The sequence below is a fragment of the Pagrus major genome, chromosome 11 (genome assembly GCF_040436345.1).
Source record: "Pagrus major chromosome 11, Pma_NU_1.0".
NCBI classification, from domain to species: domain Eukaryota; kingdom Metazoa; phylum Chordata; class Actinopteri; order Spariformes; family Sparidae; genus Pagrus; species Pagrus major.
Genome location: NC_133225.1, coordinates 23,337,564 through 23,351,966, shown reverse-complemented (window position 1 = coordinate 23,351,966; position 14,403 = coordinate 23,337,564). Strand labels below are relative to the sequence as shown.

Here is a 14,403-nt window from a genome sequence, read left to right as displayed (position 1 = left end):
CCATGGCACATGGTTTGCTTAAGTTTGCTTAGAATACAATACAGTTAAGACATCTCCTTAAACTGAATGTAAATGCGAGCAAAGCCTGCCTGTGCAATTGTAAAGGGCTAATCAAACCACAGCAGTGTTCCTGAGACTTTCTTACCCTTTCCCAGGTGTGTGTTAATGCTCATGTAGCGTGCCGTCCCAGTCAGACTCTTGTGCTCCCGGTAGGGGATGTGTTTTTTGGTCTCAGGGTCTATGTACTCTTTGGCCAGACCAAAGTCAATGATGTGGATGGTGTGCTGCCTCTTGCTTCCTGGCCGCCCAACCAGGAAGTTTTCTGGTTTCACATCTCTGTATATCAGACTCTTGGTGTGGACGTACTCCATCCGTGTAATCTACAAGTGCAGTAAATGGATCAAGATTAAAATCTGAAATTTGACTCACTCAACCAAAATATTTACAAAATATTCTGATGACAAGAAGAGTGAGGATCACATCATGTATTAAATGTTGATTTACATGACTATTTTAAGCTAGCATTCAGAATATTTTGAAGTTCAACGTGTTGTGTTAATTAAATGGCTCGTTGTATAAGTTGTTGCTGGAGGTAACTGGGCTGTTTCCACTGTCTTGGTTGACCTTATCTGAGCATTTTTACGAGCATTAGCCAAAACTCAGCTACTGGCTGTTTAATACCTTATGCTTTCCTTACCAACATGTTGTTTAGTTTGCTAAAACAGTGAGATTTTTTTACTACCACTGGGTAACGGTACCGAATTCCTGGTACCAGTATCGGTACTGTATCGATACTGACTCACTTTTATGCACATTGTTTCATTTAACTAGTCAACTTCTGTGAAACTGGCAATAATAAAGATATAATTCTTACTATTTGTCTTTTGAGGGGTATTTTGTTCTTCTCCAGTTACACAGACATCCTGATGTAGCGCTAGAGGATTGTCTTGCAATGTATCAAGTGGCGCGGAATTGATATATAGTGATACAATCATTATCGTAAGTTACTGTTCTTGCCCCTGATATGAAAATGGATTGTTTTTTCATGGTAAAACCCACAGACCTATCAGTTTCATGTCTCTACTATAAAAGTGTAATCAAAGCTGCACTACATTTTCTGTAAAGCTTGACACAACCAAAATAAGCTATAAATATAAATATGTGCGTGCTGCTCTCCTCTTCCAGGTCTTACCAGCTGTATGGCTATCATGAGGACGGTCTTGAGGGAGAAGGTGCGGTCACAGAGGTCAAACAGATCCTCTAGACTGGGCCCGAGCAGTTCCAGCACCATGGCGTTGTATTTCCCACAAGGACCAAAGTAGTACACCTGAGGGATTCCCTCTGTGAACAGACACACACACACACAAATAAAATTAGTTTACTTTCGTGAAATATTGGCTTATCAATGAAATCATCACAATACAATCTTATCTTACACAATCACATTTATGTCTTAAATGTGGGAGGAGACTCTTCACTGACACTACAGCAGCACTATGAAAACTACACTTCAGGTTGTTTCACTCAACAGGTTTGTTGGCTTGGCTCTGGATTCTTTTGCCATGAAGTAGAATTAAAGGGAAAAAGAAACTCCACTGACAGTCAGCAGCATGGTGACGGCAACTGTAAATAGCCTTTGCTACTAGAAACCACCACACCCATGTTGTGGTGACGTGTATGACTTCGGAAGAATGTAGATGGATCAACCAGGCAGTATTATCTCTATGCATTTACTGTTTTGACAGTAGGAGAACTGGGGCCTGGCAAAACACAACAGTATGAAGTGTTTTAGTCAGGCACATATTAAGATTAAAGGTAAAATTTTGATTTTGGAAGAAAGCATGCTATTATCTGAAAATCATGAGGGCAAATTCCAATTTCTTAACTGAACAGCTTTATCACAACAAAATGAACTGCAGAGGCCTGTGGAGGAACCAGCATCAAATTTCCCAAACAGTCTAGAATAACATGCAACAGCTCACTGGAAATAAAGATAAGTAATGATACGCAGACAAAAAAACAGACTCATTTATCTGATGTTTTTGTCAGTCCTTCCCCACTGAAATTTCAGATGTATTTTATAACTCTAACTCTATTTTTGATGCCTGACCTGAGGTGGAGTTTACAGCTAGATTTACCAGATCACCCCTTAACATCAGTCCAACAGGGCAACAAGATAGTCTGTGTATTAATACAAAAATTAAAACTGACCCAGATACTCTCATGCATGTATGTACATGCAGTGTTCACACAGAAACACACACCTGTCTGCCCTTTAGCATCTAGGATTTTCCAGCTAATGATGCCCATGACAGAGGCAGTGACAAGAGATCATTGGGAGGCTGAGTCATCAAAGCTTGGCCCAAATCTAGAGGGCATTCAAAGCACAGTCATCACAAGAGGAAAGCACACAGTGTATTATAATCTTCTGTTGGTGGGTGTGAGCGATGATTGGTGCTGAGAGCAGCTGTAAGCACCACTCTAGAGATGGCTGGTGGAAAAAGCCCAGAGCACTTTTTTGGGGTGAGACTATGTCAGATGTGTATTGTTATGGTTGACGCTAACTCGGCCGTAACAACAAAACAAAAATACTAACACTCGAATTTTCTCTGCAACAGAAAGTACCTCAAAAAGGAAAGATGAAACATGCTGCCAATCATCACGCTGATCTGACAACAACTTTGTCTCTTGAAAAGCTAAAGGCCAAACAAATGTTATTCTAACTTTCATATAGAGTCAAATAAAAAGTACATCTAACTGTATCCAGCATTATGGGATATGCTCTGGCTTTCACTACAAGCCAATGTCAGTGGTGCTCCGACCCCCGCTGTCTTGACAATTTGAGACAATCCAACCTATTGTTTCTCAGGCAGGCCCTCTCAGGCGACACAGTAACGGGGAAGGCTGCATCATGGCAGCTGAAGACAATGTTGCCCTACAATGAAATGTCAGAGTTAAGGGCTGAAGAGGAGAGGGCTGGAGAAGAGAGGAGATGGCCAGAGAGGACAGGACAGGGAATGCGTATTAAAGATTGAGATCATGGAGTGGAGTGTACTGAGAGAGGAGGAGGAGGAGGAGAAGTGACTTCCATTAGGCCCAGTGCTCTGGAGATGTTCTCACAAGGCTGAAATGTGATCAGCACTTGGGGTTGCACAGACTGAGCCTGGAGCTACCAATGCAACATAACTCATAAGCACAACAATCCCCTCAAGATGCTATAGGGCTGAACCCTTGCAGTGAAAAAATACGACAGCAATAGTTTGTTTTTATCAAGTTTATAATTCATTCTAACAGATTATTTGCAGTTTTTAGTCTCTGTAGCTTCACAAGAGTTCAGTCAAGCAATGATTTGCCCGATTTCATAAAAACTAGGGCATTTTCTCTGACTCAACGCAGCATTCTCTTCATTTATTGTGAGCAAAACTACCAACAAGTAGGTTATTTATCAGATGGACTAGACTGTGTTTAAAATTAGTCATGAGATTGTTGTTGTAATTCTTTATCCAGCAGTGTTTGTTATGTTGCACAGGTGACCTAATTTGCTTTCATACATTGCGTCCTTGGCATTATGACTACTGGACATAATGTCATACTAGATGCTGAAATGATTCATCATCTAGCCATCATCCCTGCAATGTGACAATTCAATACTGCATGCTACTTTTATACATCATGTTAAAATTGTATGTTTGTGTATGCATGTATGTATGTATGTATGTATATATATATATATATATATATATATATATATATATATATATATAGATTAAAAAGATTAAAATTTTGAGGAGGACCTGTTTCTCTGTGAAATGTTACAAAACAGCAAATAGCAAGTAGCAATGAAATATACTCTCCAAAAACCAGCATTGCCAAAACAAATACCACAACACAATTCAGTTTCCAATAGGTGCATTACATAAAGAAGGCAAAGCAATATTGGTGTGGGTGCGAGTGTGCGCGTTTGAAAGACAGTTTTCATCTCACTTGATGCCGACAGTGAACCTAGAGTATCTCTTCTCCCTTGACCAAAAAACACTGTCTGCATGTGACTCACTAGCAACATCCCAAAACCCTTACACCAGAGCAAATTATGTTTTATTACACAGACTTCTATCAAATATAATTGAGCAGTTAATATGATTTATGAATTGTTTCTTTTTCTATGATTTGTTGCTATGGTGCACCTATTTCAATGGTGTAGCTTTTAATGACATCTCAGCAGTTTTATCCCCGAGTTGTTCAAATAATCTTATAAATCTGACCTGTGATAATCCTACAACAGCAGTATTATTTCATGATTTGCATGATATAATATGATCGACACAGACTCACTGACATGGCATAGCATGCCATGAAAGCCTTGATCGGGCTCATGAATATTCACAGGCATTCTGTTACCCATCATGAAGAGGAAACCTCCTTATATATGGCATTACAATAAAATTCATGAGAATCAGCTAAGTCGGCCTGTGAAATACAATTAAATGACAGTTGCTTCATAAAACTGAAGTTGTTCCCCTGACCACAGCAGTAAAGTGGCTGAAGAAGACGACACACTCTCAAGGTGCCTTGACATATGACAGTTGTATGACAGTTAGCAGCATTGCTATTCCTACCAAGACCAACTGCAATGCCTGGTCTATTGTCAAGTGCTGGGAGGCAGGATCTCCAACAGCTGGGATCTGTTCAGGACAGGAGAGAATTAACAGTGCAGTGCAGATAAGCTCCTGCTGGGCGTTAAGCGCTGAGCAGTCCACGCCGTGACATATTTGAGGCTCTTGGGTTGCACAGGACTATCAGGGTCACATGTGCCCATTTAGCCAAGTTGACAACATAAGTAGATTTAATCTATCGCCTTGACTCCTCCCATGCTAGACAGTCAAGAGAGCCGTCCAGTCATATCATCATGGAGGAGCCAGTCATCACTTGGAGATAGGACCTCTCTGCTCAATCGTGTGGTAATATTGTGCTCCATTTTTAGATGATAGATACACTGAGAGGGCCTCTGTCTGACTTTGGCTGTTTTCAATTGATTTTTGTTTCTGCTTTATTTTGACAACCGAATATTCTGACTCCCGTTCAAAGTATCATGTGAGTAGTGAAAAGCTGGAACATAGTGGGACAGAATGCACCATTCATCATTAAATGTTCCCTTCATTCCCAGCTGCTCATTGCCTTCTAGTCACCACCTGTTGACTCTCAACATTATCTGATGATGTGAAAAACAGCAGTTTAAGCCAAAATAAAGGAAACACAATATGTTTATGTATGTTTCTATTTTTGAAAGATCAAAATATCTTGACTTAGTGAAACCTCTAGTACTGTATGAAGATTATGATACAGGGTTGCTAAACTGTATCTTCCCTTGATGGATTCATGGTGTAGTATTAAAGGAGATCAGACATATTCCTGGAAAAATATCATTAGAGTATCACAGGGATTGCTTTGAAACACATCATGATCTTAGTCTAGGCCCTGCCCCTTAATGTGTTTTTTTTTATGTATTTTTGATTATTTATACAGTTCTTTCCCGTCTTCTCAATCTTGTACATAATTTAGACTTGATGTGTACATCTGAATGACGTGTGCAGCAGCAACCACAACTGAAATCATGTAAAAAGTAGTGTAATAATGTGGGAATGTGTCAGTTTGCATTTAGAAGCACTTAAATGGCATCACATCAGCTTGTTCTATTAAACTACCTGTAGATAACGCCCGTCTCTTGTTGTGTGTAATGGTTAGGAACATGTTTACATGTTGCACAACCCCAGATGTCAGTCAATAAGAGTGAGACTGAAGGCCATCAATGACCTCAGTAGGGGGGTGGTCATAGTGTGTTAAATGCACCACAGGAAACAACCGAAGGCAGAGACAGACAAGCCTGGACTGGAGGAATCCTCTGCTATAATCAGAGGAAATGACACAGGAGATGACAATTACAGTTACTGGTGAGTTTATGTTTGTGTGGCCATGCATTGTGCAATATTTGCTCACAAATCAGAATGACAGATTAAAATGAGAACAGCCATAAAGAGAAATAGGCCACACCCTCTTAGCAACGCATGTTAGAGTGTTTCCCTGCAATCTGCAGGCAGCAACAGTCAATCAGGGAGACAGAGGATACTGTGGCTAGGGAAGCTATCCAAGTAGACACACCATAATGTCCCGACTGCTTGTAGAGGGCCATCTATAAATAGTCAAGGACTGCCCTAATGCCCCACCTCCTCATCAACTGTGGAGGGCTTTTGCGCTGGCACAACTAGCCAGGAAGCTGGCACGTGTCACTAAATTAGACCACGACGCACACACTTGTCAGATGAGGGAGGATCACTGCAACAAGAGGACCAGGCCACTTGCAATACTCTTAGAAAGACAAACCCACATATACTAGAAGAATACATAAATATGTAAAATATGAGTTTTCAATACATATAATTATACAGTGACGAACCCCACAGTCACACTGATGAGCCACCTCTCATCATAGAGCCGCTAGCTGAGCTGCAACACCAATACCTAGGTGGAAATTCTCTCAAAGGGCCATAAACGTGCTTCTAGTGACTGTCAAGGCTCCACCACACTTCTTGTCTTTCCAGTTGAGAAAAAGAGTCTGACAGTAGCCTCTCATGGCTGGTTAGCTCTGGCTACAAGCCCTACATTGCTGTCCATGCTACACTGAGCAGTCAGTCAGTCGCTCTCCCCCGTGTCCCCCTGACCCTCCATGTCACACGCTACGTAGCAAGGAGGCCATGCCACCGACAATCGTTGCTCCCTTATTTCTCTGTTTTTCAAACATAGAGACAGGTGGACCACCATGGGTTCTTGTTTCAGAAAAACAACATGTGCAGTAGTTAAAGGTGAGAGACATAATTTTTTGATTCAGTTTGAATTGTGACATGAGTTACATGTTTTTAAAATTTAAAAATACATTTTTGAACTTGAGAAAGTCGCAGTTTGTCATAACACTAATTTAATATAAGACTGAGAAAATATAATTAGAAAGACTACACACCCAACAGTCACCTATGGAACTTTTTCTTGTCTAACGCTCACCAAAACTCATAACTTAAATTAATAATAACTAGCTCACAGAACTGACTAACTCTCCATTGGCATAACTGCAGTTGTCAATATTGCCAAACTTGTTGTGATTTTTTATTTTAATACTTTTTCTGTGCAGAGGTGAAGGCCATGTTGATGTTGGTGACATATTGAGCGAGACGATGTAGTTCACTGAGCCATTTCACACAAAACTAAATGGCATTTTACAACAAACTGTCTCTTGCAAAATGATCTCGAAAGGACTTTGAGGGACTAGCTACCCTTTAATAGACTAAGCAAGCCTACTTCAGGTTAAATTATGTAATAAAAGGTCAGTAGGGACCTTGGTACCTGATGCAGTTATAAATGTCTTGGTCTGCGAGAAGGGACAGAGAAGGGACAGAAGAGAGCTGATGAGACATCCAGGTGTGGGTGGTTGCAGTGCAAAAAGCAGCAGGAGTTAGAGACTGCACAAACCTCTTGTCTGTATCTTTTGCTCTTGTCAGTTTGACTAAGTAGTAGGGCTGGGCGATTAATTGAATTTTAATTTCGATTTCGATTTTGGCTTCCCTCGATCATGAAAACAAGATAATCGTAATAAAACGATCATTCTGCCGCGCGCCGTGTCTTGTGTGGTAAATGCAGCGAACCCCTCCATCTCCACCTGTGCCCTCCGCTCCGCCCCGCCCCGCCCCCGCCTGAACAGTTTCGCTTTCAGCCACGCCGGTGCGTGTTTGGAAAAAATGTGTAAGAAGACGGTAGAAGATGGCAGAAAGGAGCCTTTGCTCGGGAAGAAAGATAAAGCGAATTCTGTGGTGTGGAAACACTTCGGTTTCGAGGAGTCTGACTCGGAACAAACGAAGATATTGTGCAAGATAGGCACATCCACCCGGCTCCCGCAGGCATGAAGAAATAACGGATGCCGTCACATACATGATTGCCAAAGACATGTGCCCTATCAACACCGTTAGCGAGCCGGGGTTCAATTAACTGATTAACACATTGGACAAGCGGTAGTAAGTGTTACCATCACGTCACCATTTTAGCAGAATTGCGCTGCCCTTTATGACAAATGTCGCAGAAAAGTTGCAAGTGTCAACAGCATTATATTTTGCCACCACAACGGACCTATGGTTTTTTATTTTTACATTACATATTATTTAATTCATTTTATTAAAATATTTTTCTTATTTATTTGCATTTTTCAGTTCAAACTTATCGTGTTAAAAGAAATACCAGAGTTAAAAGTTCAATAAATGCTTGTTCTCAAATCAATGAATAATCGTCTTTAATAATCGTGATTACAATATCAATCAAAATAATCGTGATTATGATTTTTGCCATAATCGAGCAGCCCTACTAAGTAGTGGTGGCATGTTTGCATATGGTTTCTGAATTAAAGACTGGGCATGAGTGTTGTGAGCCAGCTAAATCAACACATGCATCCACGCAAACTTAGACAAACATGACAGGTGAGACTTTCAGAAAACAGCCAGCCAGCCAGTCAGGCAGGCAGGCAGGGCTGTGAAAACAAATCAAGTCCTGGTCCCTCCCAACCATCTGACTCTGCCTTCTCTCTTCCACTCTGGAACTAGCTGACCAGCCACACCAGATCAAAGAGCTGCTGCCCTGGAGCCACAGTTATGCATCATAGCACATTAACATGTTCAGGGCTGTGCTGAAGGAGAGGAAAGACTCTGGGTACTGTAGAAGTGGGATCAGAAAAGAGGAAGCAGGCTTTCATAGCATCCATTGGCCCCCACAGATGTGGGAAGATAAACAAAAACACACTGTGAAATTTAGCCTCAAGTAGAGTGGAAGCTGTCTGTTTGTCTGGTGTTACATGTCCACATCAATGCAGATACAGTTGGAAATGCATCCTTCCTGCTCCATTTTTGCCTTCCTTTACCACTATGCTCGTAATTTTAACATTCAAAAAACTGAATTCTTTAAATCTGAACAACCAAGGCCTGATTGAACCATAGCTGCATAAATAAATAGCATATCTGGCATATATAGGTTAAAGGAGGTATTCACTAAGTTTTAATTTTTTCCCTTAACAAGACAGAGTCTAATAGGATTCTATCATATTTGTTGCAATATAATCCTGTATACAAATTGTCCCATACAAGCAGCATGCTATAAAAAAAAATCCACTCAGCCAGCTCCATATCAGACTGTCAACATTTTTAGGGATTATATCTTTGTCCTCCTCTGTCTCTCCCATTTGTCCACTTGTTCTCTGCAAACACATCCATTTCCATCCTGCCATTATTCTTAATTACAAATATTGTACTTACACAAGTGAACCTGACACACTCATGATACCAGATGAGACCACTGAAACCTGCCCTGTGTTCTGTAAACTCTGCATTAGATTTAACATTAGCCAATCTAACTAGATTATTAAAAGCTGATCATGATCATTGAGGTATAAAGGGGAATTGCAGTGTTTTTAAATCTGGCCCTGTATTGACATGTTTTGGTGTGTAAATGATTCATACTTATCACAGGTTTTGGAATCAGTCCAGTCGGCAACTTCAACTGTCAAAGTTGCGTCCACTAAAAGTGCTTGTTTATCTACTGACAGGCTTCTGTCTGTTAGAAGAGTGTCCTAATCTAGTGTAAAAAGGCATGTTTCATTTTCAACTCATCACAATGTTGCCTTCAATCAGAGACTAATAACCAACAGGCTGCATCTCTCTTACCTGAATTTCCCAACTGTTTGTAAAATCTATACTCCAAATGGAGCTGAGGCGCCCTGGACTTTATAGGTTCCTGAAAGAGAAGAGAGAGAAAAAAATAAGTTAAGCTCTATGTAGTTTAATCAATAATGGCGTGTCGGCTGTTTGGTTTCAACACATCAATGCTTGCATGGCTTTCACACAATAAAGAGAAATTAAAGGTACTATAACAACACAAAAGCACAAATGACTGTGTTAAGAGCTTTACCAATAGGGAAAAAAGTAGGTAGTGATGGACACCTTTGCATACACGTCAACATGTAATTACCCTAAACCTTTAACATCTGGCCAGGGACAACGGACGAAAACTAGCCTTGTTGGCTAACTCTGGCCCACTTACAGTTTTTCTTTTAACTCTGTTGATTAGTGGTGCACTGTCCCTATGAAATAAACTAATAATAATAATAATAATAATAATAAATGCCTACAGTGCAGGGTTGTCCTTATTTTAATGCCTGACAGAAATTAAATTAAGTCTTGGGTCAGACTTGCAGGGTGTGAGAGGATAAAGAGCAGTTCCAGCAGGTGAACAGCAGGCTTTTGTGATGACATGGCTGATAATCGACCTACTAGGACATATTGTTCATTATATCGCCAGCTCCAGCTTTACAACCTAAAATGTAATCTGATTAACCCCACTCTCATGATGACAAGGGCATTATAGACAAACGTGACGAGGATAGAACAAACACACACCCAACTTAATTCCCTTCCTTAATCTTCAATTGCTGTACCACAGCCTGTGTTAAAGCCCCTGACCATAGTGGCGGTATGCAGCCCCCTTTTCACACACTGCCAGCAAATACTGGCTTTACATTGGTGCACAGATGTACATTATCCTGTTTGTCAAAGTGCTCTGATGTGCCGGAGATTATGACATAACCAAGCATAATATTTACCTCTATCATGAGTCGGTAGAATGTAAATGCGACCTCTGCATTTAAGTGAAACAGTGGGAAAATTAGTTATAAAGCTTTTGCTGTGTGTATTAAACTTGCTGCTCTACATACAAATGCATAGAAAATGCCTAAAAGTTTATTCAGCTGAGCAACTTCTCAATAGGTGCTTGACGTGAGATTTAATCTAAATTTTCCCATGTGCATCCAGTTCCAAAGCACTTCTATTTTAAATTATATAAACTAGAGGCTGAAAGCTGTTAAGCTCCCACATTCACTCCATTAGGCCTTTATCAAATCAGGAGCATTTTCTCTTCTGGTGCCCTGCTAGCACGTAGGAGTGCACACACAAAGTAGGAACTGTTTTCGCCACAATAAGGGACTTTTCATCCTTTAAGATGACCATTCTCAGTCCTTTGGGATGTGTTCTGTGGTTTCACTTCACGGTTCAAATCAATAGACGGTTTAACAGAGATTGTAAAAAAAAAAAAAAAAACTGACAAACCTTTCTTTACTGTGTGAAATATCTCACACATAGATCACTTATCTAATCAATTATCCTAATTGTGGGGGGAAAAACAAGGTTCCTCGCACGTTACACAATTCTATCTCTATTTGCCTTATACAAAATAATATCTGATTGATTAATTTAAAAGCTTGATAAAATAAAGAAAGCTAAAGCAACATCTCTACAAACAATAACAATTGTATAGTCTGCTGTTATGCATGCTCTGACTGCATAATCTCTTCTGATGTTTTTTGAGGGGGTGAGGCAGAGAGATTTCAATTCCATCATATTCCTGATTAAACTGACACAGACACCTGACTGGCTCTTGATAATGGCCAGTTTTGTATGTTTGCATGTCTTAGAGAGGGAGCTGCATTTGCAGGAAAGGAACAAGCAAAACACATTGACAAAAGTAAAACTATGAATTATGAAAAAAGAGATGATCATAAAACATTGGAGTATAAGTTTAGATCTTATGAAGAACAACAAACGTCTGGCAAACACTACAGGAACTATGTAGTTTAAAAGTTTAGTTTGGGTTTTCAAGCAGAAAGAAGAAACAGAAGCCATATGCAGATGATAAGATTAGATAAAGAGTTGCACAAGCTTATACTCAATACTGTATGTAACGAAGATGATTGTTTTGACTTCAGACGAGTTTTTCTACAATCAAATAGAGAACAGATGGACTCTCCTGTTCCCATACAGTCAATATAAAGTGCAACTTCAATACATCCCTACAAAACCCAGGATTTCAGCATCCTGCTCCAACATAATGCCAAAAAAGAAGGGTGCCAGAGAAATAAGAAGCCACTGTGCATTGCCAGGGGCTAGAAATTGAGAGTGGAAGTCAGGAGGCTATACAGAGGAGTGGAAGCCTGTAGGAGGAAGACACGTGACCAGTTGGGGAGGTAGAGCGGATAACTGCTGTAGCGTCATCCACCTCCTACATGAACTCGGACAATGAGCATGTCTCGCACAAGTAAGGCCATCAGGGAGGAGAGGGAAAGAAAATATAAAATATATAAATAATGAGTGAAAACAGATGGCAGCGAACCACAGGACCCTCTAAAACAGCTTACAATAGGAAACAGAGGCTTATGGCAGCTTTACGTACTTAAGAGTCATCTCTATTCCCAGCAGATGGGATAAGCTACTGCTGTGTAAATGACCAGGGCCATGCTGCAAATATCTGATGTATCTTTGCATATGACTGGGATTTTTCACAGCTCCTGCCCATATCCAATACTTTCTGATCTGCTCCCTGTGCTGACATGCTCCCCTGACATGCCCCCCTGACATGGCAGGGCTGCACTCACAGAGGCAATTTTGTAAAAGGGAATGTACTGGGAGTTTATGTCTCCTAAGCATAAACTCAAAAACAGAAGTCAGCTATCCTTTCACCTTGGTCCCCTGTGGTATTTCTATAAAAAATGTACATAAATTGAGTGATGCAACATCTGCAGGGCAAAATAAAAGCAAAATCTGTTTTCTGATAACTAAATAATTCACCTTTAACTTTTGGTTACCCTGTTTGGTGTCATGCAGAGAGCAGCTTTTTGCCAACTGTCCAGGTTCGTGTCCAGGGCAGCTGACCCACAGGCCAGAAGGGCTCTTCCCTGTCTGACCTGCTGCCACAGTAACCTCTCCACCTCGGCTGTTCCACACTGCAGTCGAGTGTTTCATTGTGTTTCTGTGCATCTGAAACCAAATTGTCCTTGCATTTCCTCGGTTTAAGGACTTGTATGAGTCTTTGTCAGTTACTGCCATGACAGACAAACATTACAGTAATATATCCTCTTGTGACTGTCACCAACATTGTGATATATCTTGTTTTAACAATGTGGTTTTATTTTGAACTCTCATGTGTACTCATGTGTGGTTTATGTCTGACATTTGAGTTATAGAACATACATTTTACTATGTGTGTTACAAAGGATAAGATCAATTCTAAGATGCATAGCAATTCTCTCTTGACAGATTACATCTCAATGCAGAGAAGTCAATAATTGGACATTTAAAAGCCCAATTTTGTGATTTTCTAAATCCGGGTTGTACATTCCTTGGACCAACTGGATGATGAAACCTAACCACCCTAAACATGCATCGTGTCAATTTTAATTATGGGCCATTATAAAAACATTTTAAAAGTAGCAAGTAGTCACACTGACTGAAAAATTAAACATGTATACAAAAAGTTTGACACATGAAGATCCATTGATAATTGTTAAGAAATTTGCCTCATAGCCTTTTAAATGAATCAAACTGAATCAAACCATTAGATGCCCAATGATTCCCAACCCTCGTGCCTGTATATTAGTTTTAGTTGTGTTGTTGTTTTGCATTTGTCAATGAGCTTTTTGTTTGCCATGAAATCTTCAGTTTCTACACAACTTTGCCAGTTAAAGTTACTTTTAAATACTTCTTTACTACTTCTTAAAGTTTAGAAAAATTTGTTTCTAGCATTTTTATCCCATACTCACATGTTTAGGCCTGACTACAGACTACCTCACATGCAACTATGTAGGACCAGCTTTCCCAAAACGACATCAGACAATCAAAAGACGCCATTCTAACAGCCACCACCACTCATTGGCTTCTCAAAAAACGACTGCATGGGCAATTGATGAGCTAGGAATATCAAAAAATGATAAGTGACTAAGGGCCAACGTTTTTTTGTGTGTGTTCGGCCACTCTGGCAGCTTATAGTAAATCTCTAAACTGCTCAGAAAGGCGCTGGGGTTGTCACTGTTGCTCTTTTTCAAGCAACCAATCATATATTACATGGGGTGGGACTTCACCCATCACCCTGGTAACCAAGAAAAAGGGGGAGAAGGTTGTTATGGCCGTGTCTGTCTATCCTGAGATTCATCATACGGAAATTTTACTAACAGAGACAGAGAAGCCCATTTGTGGGAGCGGACTGGCAGTGCACTCAATGATGCTGGTGAGTGTTGGGCCTTCATGTCACCCTAGCTGCGGTAAACTTGTTGTTAGTTGTGTTAGTGTTCTACCAGAAAGAAAGGTTATGTTGACATGGGCCTATACTAGCTGCTGCCCACAGCTAAAAAGCTTACAGATTTGTTGATATTAGCACAGCAAATACTGCAGAGTAGGATCAAATCCTGTAGTTACAACAGCCTGGGGATGGGTGTGAGACTGCGAGATGAAATGTTACATGCCGTTTCAAGGATCCCTCTTAGAGTAAAACACT

The 14,403-nt window shown here is 40.3% G+C and overlaps 1 protein-coding gene across 3 annotated transcripts in view; it reads right to left on the bottom strand.

Annotated features, from left to right (window-relative positions):
- Positions 1 to 14,403, bottom strand: part of csnk1g2b (casein kinase 1, gamma 2b) — a 35,610-nt gene that overhangs the window by 8,091 nt on the left and 13,116 nt on the right. For all 3 annotated transcript variants that reach the window (XM_073475970.1, XM_073475971.1, XM_073475972.1), the window contains 3 exons: positions 9,750 to 9,819; positions 1,193 to 1,341; positions 146 to 380 (listed from right to left, as the gene is read on the bottom strand). In XM_073475970.1, coding sequence (XP_073332071.1) covers positions 146 to 380; positions 1,193 to 1,341; positions 9,750 to 9,819 — 454 coding nt within the window. The remainder of the gene's footprint in view (positions 1 to 145; positions 381 to 1,192; positions 1,342 to 9,749; positions 9,820 to 14,403) is intronic.